General features: G+C 39.6%; 1 protein-coding gene and 1 pseudogene across 4 annotated transcripts; one reads left to right on the top strand and one right to left on the bottom strand.

The window, feature by feature from the left end:
• LOC134098370 (cytochrome P450 2K1-like) overlaps positions 1 to 23,213 on the top strand; it is a 298,065-nt pseudogene that overhangs the window by 187,593 nt on the left and 87,259 nt on the right.
• LOC134098167 (sterile alpha motif domain-containing protein 9-like) lies at positions 4,075 to 22,629 on the bottom strand. 4 transcript variants are annotated; one of them, XM_062551147.1, is made up of 5 exons: positions 22,608 to 22,629; positions 16,446 to 16,512; positions 14,904 to 14,970; positions 14,534 to 14,627; positions 4,075 to 9,360 (listed from the first exon to the last, which is right to left on the bottom strand). In XM_062551147.1, exons 4-5 carry the CDS (start codon positions 14,535 to 14,537, stop codon positions 4,634 to 4,636), a joined length of 4,731 nt encoding a protein of 1,576 aa, XP_062407131.1. In that variant the 5' UTR covers positions 14,538 to 14,627; positions 14,904 to 14,970; positions 16,446 to 16,512; positions 22,608 to 22,629; the 3' UTR covers positions 4,075 to 4,633. The 4 variants fall into 4 exon arrangements, with proteins under 4 accessions (XP_062407131.1, XP_062407130.1, XP_062407129.1 ...); XM_062551146.1 differs by lacking the exons at positions 16,446 to 16,512; positions 22,608 to 22,629 and adding exons at positions 21,180 to 21,246; positions 22,076 to 22,172; XM_062551145.1 differs by lacking the exon at positions 22,608 to 22,629 and adding an exon at positions 17,445 to 17,707.

Here is a 23,213-nt window from a genome sequence, read left to right as displayed (position 1 = left end):
GAAAGTAGACCTGAGACCAATCAGGGAGAGGAGAAAGAAAACCTAATCAGAGTAAAAAATAATGTTGAATAAATAAATAGTTCAGATCAGTTCTGTGTTCAGGTTAGTGTTGTCACGATACCAAAATTATTACTTCGATTCGATACCTGCCATAAATACCTCGATAGTCGATACTGAACCGATACCACGGTGAAATTCTAAAATATCTGAAAAAAAGATCAATAATGGTCTGGTTCGGTTTCACTTTAACCAGCTTGTTCCTGTCCGGGTTTTTTTTTTCTTTTAGCAAATTACACTAATAAAAATAATTATTATTATTCCCCAGTATAGTATGAGCATAATCTCTTGTTTGTTAACATATTTGCCGGCCACTTTTCTTTAACATTTCCGGTAAAGGGAGTGGACAAGTTAGCCTACTGTACTTTAATATTTCATGAGTTTGATTGTCTGACTTTCAGAGACCATAATTTATTATTGGTATATCCAGACAATATGCTCAGTAGGACGCAAACCTCCACCAGGTGTAGAGAAATGTGAGTTTAATTAAATACACTAGTGTGCAGGTCAATTCTGGGCTCATCATTTGTCACCGCACGTTCATTATTTTTTAGTCGATAGTTTTTTTTATTGTTTGTTACAAATTACACGTGTTGTGTTGTTACAAATTACACGTGTTAAAATTATAAGCAAGTTAGCCTTCTACTCAGTGGGCCATCTGATGACGCCTACATGAGGTCTAGCCTGCTGAGTTAATGGAATGTCGTTCATGGCTAATAAATTAATGTTTGGACTCAATACATTCTGGCTATGGGCTCTAGAGAGTTTGTAGCCTAGCTCATATCTAAGAAATAATAATAAAAAAAGGGAGACTACATGCCATGATAAATATTACCAGAACTGATTGAATGTTAAATAGATTGTTTGCAAGTTATGCTAAAGTTACAATTATCAGCGTGAACATTGACTCATCTTGCAAACAGACAGACAAACAGCAAACCCCAATGAAATCATTACCTCCGTCAAGGAGGTTATGCTTTCGGTCGTTATGCCTCGTCAAAATTCAGTGTTGAAAAAATCATGGTGTTTTCAATCACATTCGCTGACCTCTCGGTCTTTGAATTCGTTGTTAAGGTCGGGATGTCTGTCCGCAAGGTGCTGTGCGAAGTTGGACGTTGCCTGCATGCTTTTGTTTACATCTCTTGTGTCTGTGGGCTTGCCTTCTCTGTCGACACATGCGAAATAGCTCCAGACTTCAGTTCGCCCGTCTATTTGATCAGCAAGCCGAGGACGGTCGGCAGGCACTCCTGAACCTGTAGCCATCTCTCTCCCTCTCACTCACTCACAGGCAGCCTGCTGCGTGCACACACTGTGGCTGCGTGTGACAGGGGGAAGTTAGCCACGCCCACTAGCCTCTGCGTTCAAGGATCATGACTGATAGTTGGAGCAGCTTCTTGCACAGACACAGTAATAAAGTATCGATACTAAAATCGTCGGAAATCGTATCGTTTTTTGCGTTAAGGTATTGTGATACCTTTCTAGTATCGGTATATCGTGCAACACTAGTTCAGGTGTCTGAAACATCCGAATGGAGTCTTCCAGAGGTTGTGATGCGTCACAGTTGATGTCAGTTGCATCCCTATAAAGTAGTGATGCTTGGAAAGCTACAGTTTGCCTATGTCTGTGTGTGTGTGTGTGTGTGTGTGAAGAACCATGCAACACATACAAGTAAAACCTAATCCTGACCATCATCAGTGATTAACTCTTCTTGCTTGCTTATGATTTGAACTTGGCCTTTCCCCATGCCAGGCATCCCAACCTGCAAAAAGTCATTTCAGGGAGGTATCCCCCCCCCCGCAAAAAAAAAAAAAAAAAAAAAAGAGGAAGACAAGGCAATACAGGCTATAGCCCAATGCACTTCTAATCATGTAAGAATATGTAGATTACTTTATGGGCTACTTATACTATTCATGTAAACGGCTTTTATTCTTATTCCATTGCAACTTTAAACAGGTCTAAGGAGTTTGTTGTTTTCATGTAGCCCTGGCAACTAGCCGGCCTGAATAATATGCACTTGAAATGAAACCTATTGATACGGTTCGGGAGAAGAGATATAATCCCGCCCACACTGGAAATTGATTGGTTGACTTACCGAAACATGCCAATCAGGATGCTTCATGAGACACACACGCACACTATCACACACATGAACAGTCTATCGCTCTGCCTCTCTGTCGTGTGCACGCTACACAGATGCGGTGCGCGGTTTTGAGCACAGTCTGTGTCGTGTGTGCGCGATCTTGCCCGCTCGCTCTAGATTCCGGGAGATTTGAAGTAATTTGCGGGCATCAGTGAGTCGCTATTAATATGCAGGAGACTCCCGGAACTTCCGGGAGACTTGGGATGTCTGCCATGCTTCTTCTTGTTCTAGAAGTGAACTGTCTACCTTACAGTATTTGTAAACATGTCATCGTCTACATCTTTAATATTGCAGGATGACAAAACATTTTGTCATGGGGAGGAATTCTACTAGTGCATCATGGTTGATCTGTTATGGCACAGTTGGAAGATACAGTACAAACCTATTGTGAGATAATGTAGTCTACCATCAACACAATTTAAGTATGCTGTTATTTCCCTGAGAACAAATCCCAGAGAGACCAGTGGAATGCTGAAGGGTTTAGGACGTATCACACACTAACTGCATGGAAATATAATGTTCTTCTCCTGCCCACAATAGCAGTTGCCTTGGTAATTCTTCACTGTCCTTCCCCAAATGCTGCCTCTGATTGGTTGAGAGAGTTGTCAGTCAGTTAAAATGTCTTGCGTGACCCCTCCGGTTGACCTAGCGTGGGAACCAAAAGGCAGACATTCCTTTGACAGAGAAACAACCTCAACGGGACCTTCAGAAAACACAGAATCAACCTTAATGTACAGTAATTTCATCTACAAATCTGGACCTTTTGAGGGACAACTCTGGTCATCTTGAGACAAAAGTGGGATAGGGGAATCTACATACAACATGTGCAAAATATCTAGTACACAATCATCTGTGGTTGCCTAACCTTTGGGAGACATTTACATATCGCTTCCTCATAGTGTGAAGCAACAGATTTCCAAATCAATCCCCTCTTGAACAAGGTTTGGATAAACTCAGTATGCAGATCTAGCTGCATTTCCACCTGATCTTACGCATCCTTGTGTCCTCCTCATCTTACGCATCCTTGTGTGCTCACTTTACACATCCATTGGTCCTGTGTTTCTTTCACTCTCCTGCTCAAAAGACTATTCAGAATTTCAAGTAATTAAAGACTGAACTATCTCTTCAAAGTGCACTGCAGTTGGAGAGGTTTCATTGATTGTGTGTTGCTTTCCTTTAGTATCTTAAAACCATATTTATATTAAATGGATTCATTATGTTCAACTGTGTTAGTATTATTGCTGGCACATAATTCCCATCGTATGGATGCACTGGTGCAGCAGGGTTTTCAGGTGCTGCCTCTGCTGATCCATTACGCTCATTTAAAGGTACCGTCAGCAATTCTAACAATTTTCGTCACATTCAGCAAACATCTCCTTACTGTACGATCCGTTAGTTCCTCATTCTGTGAGTACACATACTGGCTCTTTAACTGCAAACAAACAGTGGAGCAAGCCTTTGGCCCAAACATCACACAATAGTTTCAGCCAATCACTGAAAGGGGAGATGATAGTTTGGGGAAATCAAAGGGGAGTTTGGGTAGGGGTGTGATGGACGACTGTCACTACATTGAGTAGGCGCTCTGGATACCAAACCAACCAGCTTTGTTCTCTGGTGTTGCGGCAAGCTACAGATTTGGTGCCCCGGAGACCAGGTGGGGTAACTGCTCTCTCCCTTCACTACTAGGGGATTAGTGAGTTTAGTCTTTGGTATTTTGCTGGTTAAAATATCAACGAATGTCTGATACCTTGATGGTACCTTTAACTGAGCTATCTAGATTGCACAATACTACCATCTAGTGCTGGTAAGATGCTTTGCTTTTGTATTTCATTCAAGAAGCCATGAACAACTCATGTGGTCAGATAAAACATTCACACAGCAATTGAATATAGTTTTAGTGGTTGTGTTTCAGATAATTACATAGGATTTACTGACTGGATAATAATGAAAACAATATCAATATTTGTCATAATTTGATATTTCACAATTCAAAATTAAAACAATAAATCACATTCAAAGGAAGCCAAGCATGTACAGTAACAATAGCTGAGATATAGGCTGAGTTTTCTGCATTATAGTGCAATGCACCTTTTGCAAGAACCTTCCAAATGGTAGGTGGCAGTCCCAATGAAGACTCATCTGAGCAATAAAGTGTCAATTGTTCTGTCTATATAACGCATAATATGATAATTCAAAAGGCAGAAAAATGTATCAGTGTATCAAAACAGACATATTAGTGCTAAATGCATTTGATTACTTGACAATATACAAAATTGTATAACCTGCTTGCCTTGTCAAAAGATATAGAGCCCCACAAGATCACAAAAAGATTTATGAAAAATGTCAACGGTTATTTATCGATTGACTTCAGTAGAATATGAAACATGCACATTTCTTGTCATTTCTTTGTATGAGAGCACAGGTCCCATTAGATCATCACTTATTCTTAATAGTGACATTGTATGCCATAGGGCCTCTCATCGTGAAGCCCAAGTAGAATGTGACATTTTCATTGCTATAGGGCACAGATGTTGTTTTCAGGGCAGGTACCATGAATTCAAGCTTTTGTGGGCCTTCCAGATAGACATTTCCATCTGCTGTCCTGCCAGAAACCAGTCTCAACAGTTTGCCCGTTTCTGCCATCTTCCACACATCTCCATGGTACCACCTCATTCTCTTCTCTGAAACTGGCAGGGGTTTTGTGATTGCTTCTACTTTGCTCTTGTGAACAATCTTCCCCAATCCATTTCCATTGCCCAAGAAAAAATGTGTGTAAATTCTTCTTTTTCTTGGAGGAATGTCCTTCAGTTTGTCAAAGTAGCTGGTTGAAAGAGCTTTGACGGCAGACAGCACAGATTCATATTTTCTCTCCTTGTCTTCTTCACTGTCATGGTCTTCGGGCCAAAACAGGAGTGTGAGTAAGAAGAGAGCATTCGGTTGACATTTCCGTTTGTCCTTGGGAAACTTCTGGCTGAGATCTTGAAGCTCTTTAAGAGAGGCCAGTGCTTTAGAATGAGTTGAGAGACAGCTAAGAGTTATGTGAGATGCTATGTAGTTGACAAGATCCATTTTATTCATATTTTCCTTCAGTAGTTTGTAGAAATATATGAGGTCCTCCAGAACTTTGACCTTATCTTTTTTTTTGGAATCAGTCAAAATGGAGAAGATGTTGGTCATGTGTCCACCACCCAGCTGGCGTATTTTCATGCGTGTCATGGCAGGGGTTGGAATGTCTGATCCAGACATTCCAGCATTGTGTACTTTGAAATATTCCCCAAACTCTATGGACTTTGCCACCAACCACTTCTTAGGGTGCTTTATTTGATCCTCAGTCTCCTCCTCATCTGCACTTGGGTCTGTCTGAAAATAGCTTAGGTCCTCTGATATCCACTCCAGAGATGTCTGAATGATGATATGGAGATCTTTAAGCTTGCTGTGAAAATCCTCCCATGGCCTCTTCACCTCATCAGGAATGTGGTCAGTGAGCAAATATTTCACACATTCTGTTCGGTTAGGGAACACAGATGAAGTGAAAAATAGCTGCAATAAGCGACATCCCACTTCAGCTGCTGCAAAAAATCCTGCAATGTTCATAGTTTCAGCATCTTTAATAGATGCTCTCTGACACTCCTGAAAGCTATCCATGGCTTTGATAGCAGTTCTGACCGCATCTGCTATTCTTTCTCCTGTTTTATTCTCTTTCTTTAGGACTGACACCTTTTTGTAGAACCATTTCCTGTACACATGGCCTTTGGTGTGTAAAATAAATGGGTTGTTTGGCAATTTCTCGGCAGCTAGTTCAGCCCAACATTCTGCCTCTTCAAATTTCTCCTGACTGTAATTCAGGCGAGCCAATTGTTGAGCAAATAGAGGATCCTTGTCAAAACGCTTGTATGCCTCTTCGAGGAGAATAATTGCCGTCTCGAAACTTTCTGTATCTCTCACATGCTCAATAAGGGGGGAGAAGAAACTGTCCTCTTCGGCTCCTTTGCTGATCCTGTCACGCCTCATGAACAAGTCTCGCAGAAACTTCACATAGTCTCCCCTCCCAAACCTGTGCTCAAACAAGACATCATCATGGAGAAGTTCCAGAGCCAATTCACTCTCCTGCTTCTGACGTAAGAGCTGCCGCAGTATTTCTTTTGCAACTAAGGGGTGAATGATTCTGATGGATTTAATGTTTGTCATTTGATCTCTCTGGTGTATAAAAACCAGTCTTCCCTGCTTAGTTAATGCTTCCTCAAAAGCATGCTGGTGAAATTCTTCCGTAACATCACCTTGGAGTAACTGGAACTTTTCCAGCTGTGTAGAACGAATAAATCGAGCTTCACAATGGGACCGGGAGAGGAAAGAGTCCTGCACATAAGTGTTCAGCAGTGCCACATAAAGGAAGAGATGAGTGACAAGATGGTCATGGTCAAGGTCCTGAAGCAAATGATTCACAAAATTTCCCACATAACTAGAAATCTCCTTTTCTTGAAATCCATTGCTCATCAGAACAAATGTCAAGATGAATTCTGGCTCGTATATTTGTTTAAGCTTCTCCAGTATACTAGCAAATTGCTCCTTTTCTACATCTGATAGCTTGAGAGTCACCTGCACATTGTAAAATGGTTCCTCCTTACACTTTTTTGCTCCATCAAAGGATCGTCTACAGCTAAGGACAATGAAGCACAGTGTTCCTTGTGCAATTTGTCTGGTAGCATTCTCCAGCTCATTCTTTAAGTCACCTAAAAAATCATCATCGCAGTCTTCTGCAAGCAAAAGGACTGGCACACATTTTTGGATGTCATTTTCCTCATATGTTCGAAGGCGACATGCATGTTCAGCTGCTATGACAGCAGTACATGATGGTTTCACAACTGCACATCTGAGCTTTTCCCGGTTTTTCCACAGGACTTGTCGGGCAACAGTGCTGCCCCCGCTGCCTGGGTGATGAAATATGTTGAGGCTGTGAACATGCAATTGATCTGCGCTGTTATTAAGGCAGCCACTGAGGATTTTTGAGATTTCGTGGAAAGCATCCCTTTCAATGACCTCCGAAACATGCCTCTTCTCTGCCAGCCAGAAATTCATCCAGCTCACTTTTCCGCCATGGTAGAAGTCCTGTTCAATGTTTTCTTTTTCAGCTTCAATGACGTCTCTTCTAGTTTCATCACAGTGGTCCATATAGAGAATTTCTAGTGAATACATCTTCTCCTCCTCTAGATTCTTAAGGAGACACTCTAACTTTGAATAAGTGGGTAGACGCTTGGTTTGAGGAGCCACAGACTGAATACGCTGAAGTGTTGCATTAACATGGCTCATTTTAATATCGACAACACTATAACGGTTCACTGTGCGTTCATCACAAAAACTCCCCACTGCAAAACTCTGCCATTTTTCAAAGTTATCCCCAGATTCTGAAATGCAAATGATGTCTTTATGACTCCCCATGTCAGAGAAGAATTCACTGTAGGTGTGCAGGAGAGGTTGCTCGACTGGAGAAGTAAGAAGGAAGATCAATGTGAAGGTACCTTTGGGCAGGATCTGTTTGCAGATCAGTGACACACATTCTTTGAGTTGAGTCCTTTTAGTTGTGAACCAGGTCTTGTCATCACACGGTTCCGCTCCTTTGAAATCATTGCGACCATTGCAGAAGATCCAGTTAGTTTGTTGAAAGAAATGCATTTTCTTTTCAAGTTCTTCAAAGGTCAAACTACTTGATGTTTTGTAGTTGTGCATGAACTGCAAGTTTGCAGCATGATGTTTCAGGTATTCCTGACAGAGTCCAGACAAATTGGAATCAGGATCAAAATCAAAGACAGAGAGGATCCTCATATTCAGCAAAAAGTCAATGCTGCTCAAATGTTCACTGTGGAATTTGTTTGTAACCAGGATGAACCATTTGCCCTTTTCAATATATTTGTTCCCATCTGTAATAAGCATTGTGAGTTTCCTCCCCAGATCTGGGCAGGCTTCTGGCATGGTGACACACTGATGGTTCTCTGCAGCCTCTCTTTGTGCATCCCGAGTAGAGACCCGCTGGTAAAACTCATCTCGGTCTTCCACTGGCTTGGTTGAAGCACCCACTCTACAATAGACAGCCTCCTTCTCAAGCACGACCTTGTTGGTGCTCTCATTAAACTTTGGCAGGCGAACAGTATACACTTTGCTCTTCACAATGTTTAGTAAAGGTACAATGTCAACTTCCACAACACACCTATTCTCACCTGTATGTACGTCAGTCACCTCAATGAACTCTGGCGGACGTATGCACTTCCGTACATCTTCAGAATAACGAGAGTAACATCTCTCTATGTAATCTAGAGCATCGACATACATGTCTCTCTCTAGCACTGGTATGCCAATAATTTCACCATGGACATAGCCTGTGTCCTCCCTACTATCCATAACTCCAAAATGGATTGTGCCATTAGATCTGATGTTCATGCAACCAGAAGCAAATCTGAGGGTTTCATAAGCAAACTTTGCCTGTAATCTAGTGTGGTTTTGTTTTACAGCAACGGCAAATGACTTGTACTCATGACAGGGTGAAATAAGATCAGAAATGCCCGTTTCAGGCTGAAGGATATTGGAACTGATATATGTGAAATTAATGCCCTCTTTCCCGAACGGTCTGGGTTTGCAGTCCCTCTTTGTGAGTGGCACGACCACGGTCTCCTTTACAGGATTTGTTTTGTCCTCCTCGGGAGGTGTTTGGTCAGGTTGTGGTTCTTCTGCAGCTTTCTGGATTCCTGTGGTTTTATTAGCAATGATGGGATGTTGCTGTATTGGTGTTTCTACATCTTTCTGACCGCCTAAGATCTTTTTGCAAACCATAGATGGGTTTTCTGTCTCTTTTCCCATTTTTGGCTTGTCTTCATCCTTTGGACCCCCTGAGATTCCTTTTTTTGTGGGTTGTTGCTGTTTTCCTTTTACCTTTTGTGTTTTTTTAATTGGTTGTATGAGCTGGTCTCTGTTGTTGAGGATCAAAAAAACTTGGCCTGATTTCATTCCTGTTTTCTTTACAAGATAGTCTTCAGTTATGTCCCGGAGGACAGGTCCATCCACTTCCTCATCACAGAGCTTGCTAACATACTTCTCTTTTACTCCGATGTCACGTAGCCAGGAGCTCACTTGGTCCTCTGTCCATTTCTCAATGGGCAACTTTATTATATCCTCTAAAAAGACAGGAAAAGAAAATGATAATGAAAACACAATATGAGCTATTTCATTTGTACCATATTAAAATGATACATGCTCACTAAGCCACCACTAATTCACAGTGTGCAAAATTCTATTTAACTTGATAACACTTTCTAAAAACTAAAATTAAAAAAGTTTAGAAGGGTTCTAAGCAGGGTTTCCCAAAAGCTTTGTGAGTTTCAGTGCTTCAGTGTGTCTATGCACGACTCCAAAGCAAAGTTGTGAGTGTACTGTATGTGGGTCGTGTATGTAAAACCAATATTTGAATAGTCCTAACATTGAGTTTATGTAGCTATTCTACAGTCTACACTGTTGCTTGCTTGCTTAAAGGGGTGGTTCAGAATTTTGGACATAGCCAGAGTGATATTCATCACTGGACTGTTTTCAACACGTTTCATCCCTCTAAATCAAATCCAGCTTATTGGCCATGTATATTTGCATATACAAGGTATTTGGTCTCTGCATTTATCCCAACCGAGAATTAATGAACACACACAGCACACAGTGAACACACAATGAGGTGAACACACTAACCTGGAGCAGTGAGCTCATGGACTGGTTGGGGATCAAACCGGCAACCCTCCGGTTACAAGCTTGAAGCCCTAACCAGTAGGCCACAGCTGCCCCAAGTTGCAGAGTTAGCACAAGTAAACGGTCTGTGCTAGGCTGCCACTAAAAACAGTCGGTAACACTTTACTTGACGGGTTCGTTCATAACACATTCATAACAGCTGTCATGAACTGCACATGAAGCATTCATGACTGTTTCATGAGACATAACTCAACATTCATACTAACACTTTCATGAATGTGGAAGACAAAACGTCAAAAACTTGTCAAAATAAAAGTCCAACAATGGCAAAGCAGCATTACTGTCTTTTTTGTTTTAGCCAATCTGATCGTGTCACATCTTAGTCAAAGGGGAAGTCCAGTTTCCAGGAGAATTTAGTTTTTTGTTTGTCTGTTTGTTTATTTTATGATAGTAACCTGTGAAGAATGCATAATTGTCTACACCAATGACGATATAGATATATAAAATAGGAATGTCCAACCATTCAGAGGTCCACAGATGGTCAGTAGTTCACTTCCCAATATGATGAATACTTCACAACTCGTATAGTAAAGTGACATTTGAAGTAGACTTCATAAAGCATTCATGAGATGTTTACAAACGCTGGAGAGGATTCATAATACCCTACATATGTATTACTAGATGGACTTTTATTTTGACAAGTTTTTGTAGTTTTGTCTTCCACATTCATGAAAGTGTTGGTATGAATGTTGAGTCATGTTTCATGAATCAGTCATGAATACTCCATGTGCAGTTCATGACAGCTGTTATGAATGTGTTATGAATGAAACCGTCAAGTAAAGTGTTACCTATACAGTATTGTAACGCCAGACTATCGATGTAAATATTTCTGTTGATAGAGTAATGTTAAAAACTAGAAATGCAATTCCAAGGAATTACCAGTGCATGAAAATGCAAAAATAGATAGATAATGTGGATATGGTTACTAAGGTGTAGCTAGGGTAAACATGGTGGTTGCATAGTTTACAGAGAGTTGATAGTGTGAAGGTAGACAGTTTAAAGCTGAAACATTCCAGTTCTAACTTAACTAATGATTTCCTGTTAAAATGTTAACTATGGTAACAATGATAACCAGGTTGATTGGTTAACTTAGCTACTGATTTCTTGCAGTTATGGTAAAAATGTTAACTATGCTAACTATGCTCACAGTGCTAACCAGGTTGATTAGTTAACTTAGCTAATGATTTCTAGCAGTTATGCTAAAAATGCTAACTATGGTAACAATGCTAACTTTATTAACAATGCTAACCAGTTTGATTAGCTAACTTAACTGATGATTTCTAGCAATAATGTTAAAAATGCTAACTATGCTAACAATGCTAAAATTGCTAACAATGCTAACCAGGTTGATTAGCTGACTTAGTTGATGATTTTTTGCAGTTATGCTAAAAATGCTAACTATGCTAACAATGCTAAAAATGCTAACCAGGTTGATTAGCTAACTTAGCTTATCATTTCTAGCAGTTATGCTAAAAATGCTAACTATGCTAATAATGCTAACTATGCTAACCATGGTAACTAGCTAACTTGCCAGTGAGGACTTTTATTTTGAAACATTTGTTGCTAGGTTATCCATGGTGGCCACTATCAGGAAACAAGAAGTTACTGCAGTATAATCATGTTGGTTGCTATGGAAACGGTCATACATGCTTAATTTCAATGGTTGCTATGTTGGTTGCTAGGTACATGGAGGTTTCATGTAGTTGACTGGAGGCATAGTTGATGATAACTGACAGTTGGAATGGTTGAACAGTTAAATAGTTGAGTAGTTTCAATGGTTAAATGATTTAATAGTGTATTATTGCAGTGAGGACTTTTATTTTGAAACAGTTGTGGACAGAGGAAACAGTTAACAGGATATGTAGTCTTCAGAGAGATTGTATGCTTAAAGCCTGAGAGAAACTGACAGTTGGTGCCCAGGTGGCTGACCCAGAGCCATATAAAGAGAGAGTTGCGACAACTCCATTGACGCTAATGTTCCATATTTTCTCAACAATAGTTCCCGGAAGTTAGGATCGAACACTAATAGCGTTCTCGTTAACAGACAGTAAAAGACGGAACAGTCAATCGCTTCCGGGAACTATTTTGAACTATTTGAAGTTACACGAACCACGTCACAAACCGAATTTTCTGTACCCGGGTTGTCGCAACTCTCCCTTTATATGGCTCTGGGCTGACCAGCTGGGCTAACATTCTAATTGCTGCCGTGATGTCATAATGAGCAATGTTAAGTCTATGGGGGAAATTGTAATAGTTTTTAACTAATAGTTTAAAAAGTATAAAAGTTACAAAGTTGAAAAATTCATAGCACGGGTGTCCTAAGCAAGACCTACGTTACAAAGTTTGAATGAAGTTTCTACGTCAAACGGTTGAAGCTGCATTAAATACGTTAGAAGAAGAATAATAAGAAGAAGCCTAGGAAGAACAGTACAGTGCATTTTCATGCACTGTAATAAAACTACCCTTCTGTAGTGGCACCTTGTTGGTCCTAAGTCTTCTGTACCACCTTTTGAAGTCAGTCTAATTACAACCAGTATTTGAAATGCGAGGAAACCAAAAAATCTGCTTTTGAAAATGTTTACTTATAAAAACATAAAATTATACAGACATGGCTCGCACGGTCAAAAAACTGTGCTGCTTCCAACGTCTCTGACTTCAAACTAAACTAATTACGTCCAATCAATTACGCTATGACGTTGAGATATCTAATTGGAAGCTCAAGTACTGCAAAGTTATCAGACTTAAAGGAACCGTATGTAGGAAATGTATTTCCATTAATCATAAAATGGCCCTGATATGTCACTAGACATTTAGAAATCATGCTAATTTCGAATACTTATATCACTGACAACAGTAGTCCGGCCAAGATATTTTCATTTAAAAGTGAAGTTGCGGCCCTCAACTGATGTTGATGTTGTTATGTTGCGCCGCCCTACACTTATCTACGAATCACGAAGTCAGTAGTATTTCGCCATCCGGGTTGCCAGCTATGCTAGTTACCACCATAGACAGCTGCAGCTACAAACGTGTTGGATAAAAAACGTCTTATGGAACCTAAAAGACCTTGTTATGAATCCGAAATACTCTAAGTAAAACAAGGATTTAGGAGATTGAGACGGCTGAAAACGGAGAAGAATTTGAAGACAGACGTCAGTGTTGTTAATTTGCTTCTGGACAGGTAAAGATTCATCAGTTTGGCTAACTTACTTGTAGGCTACTGTAAATGGACATTTTAAATAGCCTATTTATGACAGTTGAACAAATTATGCAAGTTTGTTCAAAGTATGTTGGCCATATGGAGGAGCTGGGTCATTGAATTGAAAAGGTAGGCTAAGGAATTGTTTGGGAAATAAAAGCAGCTAGTAGTCATTGCTAACGTTAGCAATGCATTATCAGAGTTCGTTTCTCTGTTTTTATGCTGAGGAAAACAGCACTTGCCATTGAAAGCTAGCAGCCTACGTTCCTGCTGGAGCTAGCTGGCAACCGTGACTCAGGGGGAGGGGGAGGCGATTCACCGCTCTACAGTATTTTGAAAGTAATTGCAGTACTCGTTTTGGCCAAAATCCTACATACGGTTCCTTTAAACATTACCAAATTATGCATTTTAAAACAATACACATCTGATGAATTTTCAAAAATACTTTTTACCATTTTAACTGTTTTGAACTAAATTATAAATTCAGATGAACTATTCCCTATTTGGCTCTTATATTACACCTTTGAAAGCATTTGCTCGTCACAGCCAATCAAAATCTGCAGCAAAGTCCAAAAAGAAACTAACATCACACTGTATCTGAGCAACACTTTCATCTATCAAAACAAAACTGATACAGGCTCGTGACTCCATCGTGAGGACACACACACAATTTAGTGCCCTTTGACCTTTAGGGGGTTCTGCATCTAGCAAAATTGTGTTTTGCTGTTTCGGATGTTTGTGTGGTAATGCACATAACTTTTGACCCGAATCACATTTTTCAATATTGAAAAATGAGGTACAGCTGGAATGCTTGGATCAAGCATGCACACGTTGCATTTCCTCAAAAATGTTAGGAAACAGTTTATGTTAAAAATTATAAATCTGACCGAAAGACAATGTGGATTATGATTATCTTGCTACTAGCATAACTAGTATCAAGCTGAGACAGAGTTAATTAAAAGGATCAAATTAAGCCTAAGGTGCAAATACAATTCAGTGAGTATTTTGTAACATATTCAAGCTGGTCTAATTGTTAGTTTCCGGGATATTTAGGTTAGTTAAGTTGTCTGTGAGTTGTTTTTTTTTTTATTATTATTATTATTATTATTATTATTATTAGGCCTATTTGTGGTCCTCATTAGTCTGACAAAGTTTGGGAAACACTTATCAGCAGCTTTGGGAAATAGTGGAAGATATTTTTTTATGATTTCCTATCAATCAAATAGAATTTATCAACAGAGTAAACCATTATAAATAATTCTTGGTTGCAGCCCTTTCTGACTGTAGTTTTCGTCAAACAACCACTATACAGTACATAAGGCCTAAATAAAAACATGTAAAATGCCCTGCTGTATACTTGCCCATTCTGTAGAACACAATAATCCAAACAGTTGCTAGGAGGTCATCCTGATTTCCAATATACTGTTAGTCTTCTTCAAGGACCCTTTTCAGAACCTAGGAGGGGTGTTCACACAAATGCTAAGTGCCTGCTTACCATTTACATAGACTATATGATATGGCAGTAATTAATATCTAAATGTCATATGTTTTTCCTTGCATAACTTGTTAAAGGAATGCCATAATATCCTTCCTTAATTGACAACGATCAAACTTGCATACCGGTATGTTGAATAATCTTGAATATTTTACAAAATATTGGATACATTTTGAACAATCATGAGTATTTTTTTGTGAATCACGAAAGTGTCATTACTGATAACTCACACTTACCTGAGCATGAATGGTGAGCGGTGGGAGAATATAAGATAGCGTATACTTCGTCTTGGGCTCCAAAGCACTACATCACAAAACATACAGTGTATTCAACAATATTATACACAACATATCTTATACATGTGACAGTATTTATCCCATAGGGGATTGATAAGACCCAAAGGATGCCTGTGCAGGCTATCTACACCTACTCCCCTCCCATAGAGAACCTGTTGCAGGCAACTCTCCTCTGTTAAGTTTTTCCACACACACACACACACACACACACACACACACACACACACACACACACACACACACACACACACACACACACACACACACACACACACACACACACACACACACACACACACACACACACTCCCTATGTTCCTCTCTGTGGCAAGTTATACCAGTAATACTTGTTCCTTTCAGACCTGTGCCTTGTTTCTTTGCAACAGATTTTAGTAACCATGTTTAGCAATACACACACGCATGCACGCACGCACGCACGCACGCACGCACGCGCACACACACACACACACACACACACTCACTATGTTCCTCTCTGTGGCAACAAGTTATACCAGTAATACTTGTTCCTTTCAGACCTGTGCCTTGTTACTGTAACTTAAGACCTAGAGGCTATTTTCAATGACAATTCACTTTACTTTTAGATCTTACAGTATCTGGTCGTATGACAGCCTTCATATCAAGGAAAAATCATTTGAGTTCCAATATTAAACATTATGCATTTGCAGGGTTAAGAGGCTAAATGCACATTTGGAAAATAATCCTATGCAAATGTAAAAATGCAAAAATGTGTACAAATGCAAAAATATTCATAACATATGAATGTCTTTTGGCAAGTTGAGCCCATCAGCTTAAACTTGATTCCTGTAAGTTATTAGTTAAAGGTCTAGTGCCAATACACTGCAACAATAGATAATAAGTATATGGAGGTTGAGCATTGCAAACTGTGTGAGTGTATGAATTACAGAAGGTAAAACTAGCAAAACTACTCACCTGAGATGTCAGAACACGCTATTGTCTTATATGCCTAACTCGATAGGCTCCCAGCGATTCTCAGTAACTAAAAGCACCCTTCCTTTTTGAAGATATAGCAGGACTGACCGAAACAGTCCTGACACGCCTTTCATTAGGAATTCACTAAAGCATTTTCGAAGAATCGAAACTTATGCTCTCCTCATAAAAAAACAAGTGATTCTCCCATGACGTACTATAATGACGTACTAACTTATAATGAGTGACAGCTGCTTTTCATAAATGAGGTGCCATTGTAATCTTTGGATGAAGCCGAGTTCCATGCCCTAGGATGGACTATGTGATATGGCAGTAATTACTGTAATATCTAAATGTTTTTCCTTGCATAATTTGTTAAATGAATGCCATAATATCCTTCCTTAATTAACAACGATCAAACTTGCATATTTTGAATAATCTTGAATATTTTACAAAATACTGGATACATTTTGAACAATCATGAGTATTTTTTTGTGAATCACGAAAGTGTCATTACTGATAACTCACACTTACCTGAGCATGAATGGTGAGCGGTGGGAGAATATAAGATAGCGTATACTTCGTCTTGGGCTCCAAAGCACTACATCACAAAACATACAGTGTATTCAACAATATTATACACAACATATCTTATACATGTGACAGTATTTATCCCATAGGGGATTGATAAGACCCAAAGGATGCCTGTGCAGGCTATCTACACCTACTCCCCTCCCATAGAGAACCTGTTGCAGGCAACTCTCCTCTGTTAAGTTTTTCCACACACACACACACACACACACACACACACACACACACACACACACACACACACACACACACACACACACACACACACACACACACACACACACACACACACATACTCCCTATGTTCCTCTCTGTGGCAAGTTATACCAGTAATACGTGTTCCTTTCAGACCTGTGCCTTGTTTCTTTGCAACAGATTTTGGTAACCATGTTTAGCAATACACACACGCATGCACGCACGCACGCGCACACACACACACACACACACACACACACACACACACACACACTCACTATGTTCCTCTCTGTGGCAACAAGTTATACCAGTAATACTTGTTCCTTTCAGACCTGTGCCTTGTTACTGTAACTTAAGGCCTAGAGGCTATTTTCAATGACAATTCACTTTACTTTTAGATCTTACAGTATCTGGTCGTATGACAGCCTTCATATCAAGGAAAAATCATTTGAGTTCCAATATTAAACATTATGCATTTGCAGGGTTAAGAGGCTAAATGCACATTTGGAAAATAATCCTATGCAAATGTAAAAATGCAAAAATGTGTACAAATGCAAAAATATTCATAACATATGAATGTCTTTTGGCAAGTTGAGCCCATCAGCTTAAACTTGATTCCTGTAAGTTATTAGTTAAAGGTCTAGTGCCAATACACTGCAACAATAGATAATAAGTATATGGAGGTTGAGCATTGCAAACTGTGTGAGTGTATGAATTACACAAGGTAAAACTAGCAAAACTACTCACCTGAGATGTCAGAACACGCTATTGTCTTATATGCCTAACTCGATAGGCTCCCAGCGATTCTCAGTAACTAAGGCTGCGTTTACACTGCCAGTTTGAAGTGACCCAAATCCGATTTTTTGCTCTCATGTGGCACGTATCCGATCTGTGCCACGACAGTGTAAACAGAAAAAAAACACATGAATTCCGATCTCCTCAGATCGGATACAGGCCCCTTTCGTATGTGGTTTTAAATCAGATATGGATCGGATTTGTGTGCATGTGTCTACAGTCTAAACAGACAAATCGGATATTCCAGTGCAATGCGTCCCACACGTCATTAATCTGTGACAATTTTGCGCCTGGTGACGTCAGGTTACAATTCCAAGTGGGCGCGCTGGCGGACTCGGAGCGTGTTAAAAGTTGCCCTATTTGATACTTTGATAGACTATTACGTTTCCGTAGACCATGTATTGAGAATAAAACATTTGTAGCCTACCTAATTATCTACAATCGTAGGCCTATAGCCATCCAAATATGAATGGTCTACTGTAAATAGCCTACAACCCAGGCGCGTAGGAACCGCGGGGGTCGGGACACCCCCAATGTTGGACCCCCTCCCGAAAGAAAAACGCTGCAAAGTACAGATGTTGTTGATTACTTAGCTCAATTATATCCTCCTGAGTTACGGCCCCATAACTATAGCTATCGCTGCGCATCGGAGGTCTTTTACATTGTGTTTTAAGAATGTTTCCCGAAACGAAGCCCGTCTCAATAATGCAGCGGAGCACTTCCTCACCTTGAGTGTCTGAAAGCTAATGTAGGCTCCTCTCTCAGTCCAAATATTTAGTGTACGGCCTTCTTTCATTCTTTTCGAAATAGTTAAGAGGATAGCCTATTGTGGGTGAATACAGTAGTCTACGATAGCCTAAATATAGTCTTATGGCTGTCGCTTTTAAATGTAGGCTTATCACTTGCGAAATCGGACGTGGCACATAGCCTAATTATCTGGTTACCTGGATTTAGCAAGTTCATACACTTTATTCATCCTGTTATAGGCTATGCTTTTAAAATTAAATGTGTAACAATTTGCCTCTTATTATAATCTACACACTGTCACGACGCACATAAGGTTACGGGCGGATATGAGCAACCGAAGGCCTCGGTTGACTTAAGATAAACGGGCAGAATGCCTGTTTACAAACTACGTCAAACATGCAACATTATCTAACAAATGAAAAAACACAAATGAAAGATGAATAGGCTACTCACTGTATTTTGTCACAAATTAAGCAATGAGTTCGTTCGTGGCCACCTAGCGCGCAACTTACGCGCTGAGGTGAAGGCCCGACAAATACTAATTAACACAAAGCTTCATAATGCACAAACAAACACCCCCTCAAAGTTCAGTGTCCATACGTCCAAACAATAAACATAAGAAGCCGACAGTCAAAAACGACAACGAGATCTCCCAGACACGAAAAACAATGTTTATCTCACAGTTTGTTGAGTATCGTTCCAACACTGATGCGCAAGGCAATCTCAGCTTTCGTGTTCGTTAGCTGTATTCCAATGAGAAAAATCCACAAGGAAATGGTCACGGCAATGCAGCATACAGGAATCTTCTAACCACGTTACTTTGTTGAGCTGGCTGCATACAGGTAACAATAGCCACAGCGCGCTCTCCCTGCGTCTCCATTTAAACTAAGGGCAAACCCATTCATTGTGCCCAAAACGCGCATCCATCTGTCAGCTGACATAAAATTTACTTAGATGGCATATGAAAAGTCAAGAAGAAGAAACATATTTTCATTTAAGCAACGTTTATGCAACCACGTAAAGGGAAGCATTGGGGGAGTCAGTTGTCCTACAGACTAGCTGTGTGCGTTTTCAGGGAAGAAATGTGTTCTGAACAGCCTATGTGCAGATGTTCTTCCCAGTTCCAAATAGGTTAAGAAAAAGACTGAAATACATATTTTCAAAGCGGCATCTTACAGAGGGCCATTAAAACTTAGCAATAGGTTTTGTTTATCTCTTGTGTGACTTATAATTCGCCCCCTTTATTTATTAATATAAAAAAATTGCGCGCGCAACGGAACTCATTCTTGTCCCCCCCAATGCTTAGGTCTACTACGTTCCTACGCGCCTGCCAACCAGAGATATTAAGCAAAAAAGTGCCAAATTCAAGCATCGCGATTTGTAGGCTATTAGCCTATTTTTTAAAACTGCAACTGCAGTTCTGTTTGTTAAACTTTGCTTCGTGAAATTTGACTGTGTATAGACTTCAATCACATGTCGTTCATTTCGTCAGTCCCTCGATCTGTTTCAAGTTAACATGAGTGCCATTTGATTTATATAGTCACAGCAAATGCAATTAAATGAAAATAAAAAACATGACCTAGACCTGTGCGGGTTAGTTGCATAGACAGTAAAAGAGTTAGTTGTAACACCCGTCACTGGCAAAATTAACTGATTTTATCGCGCATGTTGCGAGCAATTATGATTGCGAGTTATGGATTATTTTTATGTGCCGCGATCACACCCAATGAAGGTTAACACAGCAACTTCAAATATCAGTGTTGGACCAATTGCTTCAGACATGTAAGAAATAAGCAGTTCATCAACTATATTAACAGGTTTTATCAAGTCGATAGGACCAAAATAAGCCTATTTAAAGGTTATTGTGAGCTAGCATAATACCGTATGGTTTGCAATGGCTAATCACTCATACAACTTTTAACAGTCATACATTTGGACCTTTTTTTGTTGATTATATATGAAAACAGATGTTCTTTGTTTAAGCCAGCAGTGTTTTGTGTTAAAATATGTTATAGGATTCACGATTTTAGCACTGTTACAACCATGACGCTATACTGTTACAACTGTAGCCTACCGCACTTTTTAATGGCTGCGTAGGTTGGAACAAAGGTAGCCTACATGTCACTGTTAAGTTAAGTTATTAACAAACTGCAACATATTTGTTACATTCTGTTTCAACTTTCATGGAGTAGAGATGTATGACTCTGGTCAAGTTTCACTGCTCTCAAGGCTATCGTCTTTGTGTAAAGCTAGTTTGAACTGAGAAAATAAAAAAGTGTTACGATTGTGCTGGTTCTACCCTACAAGAAACTTTTAGCCCATGCGCATGCGGGCCATTTCAAGTGTCTGGCAAATGTAAACACACATGATCGGATTTGGGTCACTGGCGAAAGTAGATGTAAACATGCAATCAAAAAAATCGGATATGAGCACAAAATCGGAATTGAGCATATCCGATCTGCAGTCTAAACGCAGCCTAAAAGCACCCTTCCTTTTTGAAGATATAGCAGGACTGACCGAAACAGTCCTGACACGCCTTTCATTAGGAATTCACTAAAGCATTTTCGAAGAATCGAAACTTATGCTCTCCTCATAAAAAAACAAGTGATTCTCCCATGACGTACTATAATGACGTACTAACTTATAATGAGTGACAGCTGCTTTTCATAAATGAGGTGCCATTGTAATCTTTGGATGAAGCCGAGTTCCATGCCCTAGGATGGACTATGTGATATGGCAGTAATTACTGTAATATCTAAATGTTTTTCCTTGCATAATTTGTTAAATGAATGCCATAATATCCTTCCTTAATTAACAACGATCAAACTTGCATATTTTGAATAATCTTGAATATTTTACAAAATACTGGATACATTTTGAACAATCATGAGTATTTTTTTGTGAATCACGAAAGTGTCATTACTGATAACTCACACTTACCTGAGCATGAATGGTGAGCGGTGGGAGAATATAAGATAGCGTGTACTTCGTCTTGGGCTCCAAAGCACTACATCACAAAACATACAGTGTATTCAACAATATTATACACAACATATCTTATACATATGACAGTACTTATCCCATAGGGGATTGATAAGACCCAAAGGATGCCTGTGCAGGCTATCTACACCTACTCCCCTCCCATAGAGAACCTGTTGCAGGCAACTCTCCCACACACACACACACACACACACACTCCCTATGTTCCTCTCTGTGGCAAGTTATACCAGTAATACTTGTTCCTTTCAGACCTGCGCCTTGTTTCTTTGCAACAGATTTTAGTAACCATGTTTAGCAATACACACACGCATGCACGCACGCACGCGCACACACACACACACACACACACACACACACACACACTCACTATGTTCCTCTCTGTGGCAACAAGTTATAGAAGTAATACTTGTTCCTTTCAGACCTGTGCCTTGTTACTGTAACTTAAGGCCTAGAGGCTATTTTCAATGACAATTCACTTTACTTTTAGATCTTACAGTATCTGGTCGTATGACAGCCTTCATATCAAGGAAAAATCATTTGAGTTCCAATATTAAACATTATGCATTTGCAGGGTTAAGAGGCTAAATGCACATTTGGAAAATAATCCTATGCAAATGTAAAAATGCAAAAATGTGTACAAATGCAAAAATATTCATAACATATGAATGTCTTTTGGCAAGTTGAGCCCATCAGCTTAAACTTGATTCCTGTAAGTTATTAGTTAAAGGTCTAGTGCCAATACACTGCAACAATAGATAATAAGTATATGGAGGTTGAGCATTGCAAACTGTGTGAGTGTATGAATTACAGAAGGTAAAACTAGCAAAACTACTCACCTGAGATGTCAGAACACGCTATTGTCTTATATGCCTAACTCGATAGGCTCCCAGCGATTCTCAGTAACTAAAAGCACCCTTCCTTTTTGAAGATATAGCAGGACTGACCGAAACAGTCCTGACACGCCTTTCATTAGGAATTCACTAAAGCATTTTCGAAGAATCGAAACTTATGCTCTCCTCATAAAAAAAACAAGTGATTCTCCCATGACGTACTATAATGACGTACTAACTTATAATGAGTGACAGCTGCTTTTCATAAATGAGGTGCCATTGTAATCTTTGGATGAAGCCGAGTTCCATGCCCTAGGATGGACTATGTGATATGGCAGTAATTACTGTAATATCTAAATGTTTTTCCTTGCATAATTTGCTAAATGAATGCCATAATATCCTTCCTTAATTAACAACGATCAAACTTGCATATTTTGAATAATCTTGAATATTTTACAAGATATTGGATACATTTTGAACAATCATGAGTATTTTTTTGTGAATCACGAAAGTGTCATTACTGATAACTCACACTTACCTGAGCATGAATGGTGAGTGGTGGGAGAATATAGCGTATACTTCGTCTTGGTCTCCAAAGCACTACATCACATAACATACAGTGTATTCAACAATATTATACACAACATATCTTAAACATGTGACAGGATATAGTATTTATCCAATAGGGGATTGATAAGACCCATAGGATGCCAATGCAGGCTATCTACACCTACTTCCCTCCCATAGAGAACCTGTTGCAGGCAACCCTCCTCTGTTTAGTTTTTCCACACACACACACACACACACACACACACACACACACACACACACACACACACACACACACACACACACACACACACACACACACACACACACACACACACACACACTCACACTCTATGTTCCTCTCTGTGGCAAGTTATACCAGTAATGTTCCTTTCAGACCTGTGCCTTGTTACTGTAACTTAAGGCCTAGGGGCTATTTTCTAGATCTTATCTGATCGTGTGGCAGCCTTCATATCAAGGAAAAATCATTTTGGAAAATAATCCTATGCAAATTTAAAAATGCAAACATTTGCAAATGCAAAAATATTCATAGCATATGAATGTAGGCCTATTTTGGCAAGTTGAGCCCATGCAG

The sequence above is a fragment of the Sardina pilchardus genome, chromosome 12 (genome assembly GCF_963854185.1).
Source record: "Sardina pilchardus chromosome 12, fSarPil1.1, whole genome shotgun sequence".
Taxonomy (NCBI): domain Eukaryota; kingdom Metazoa; phylum Chordata; class Actinopteri; order Clupeiformes; family Clupeidae; genus Sardina; species Sardina pilchardus.
This window is presented reverse-complemented; position numbering and strand designations above follow the sequence as displayed.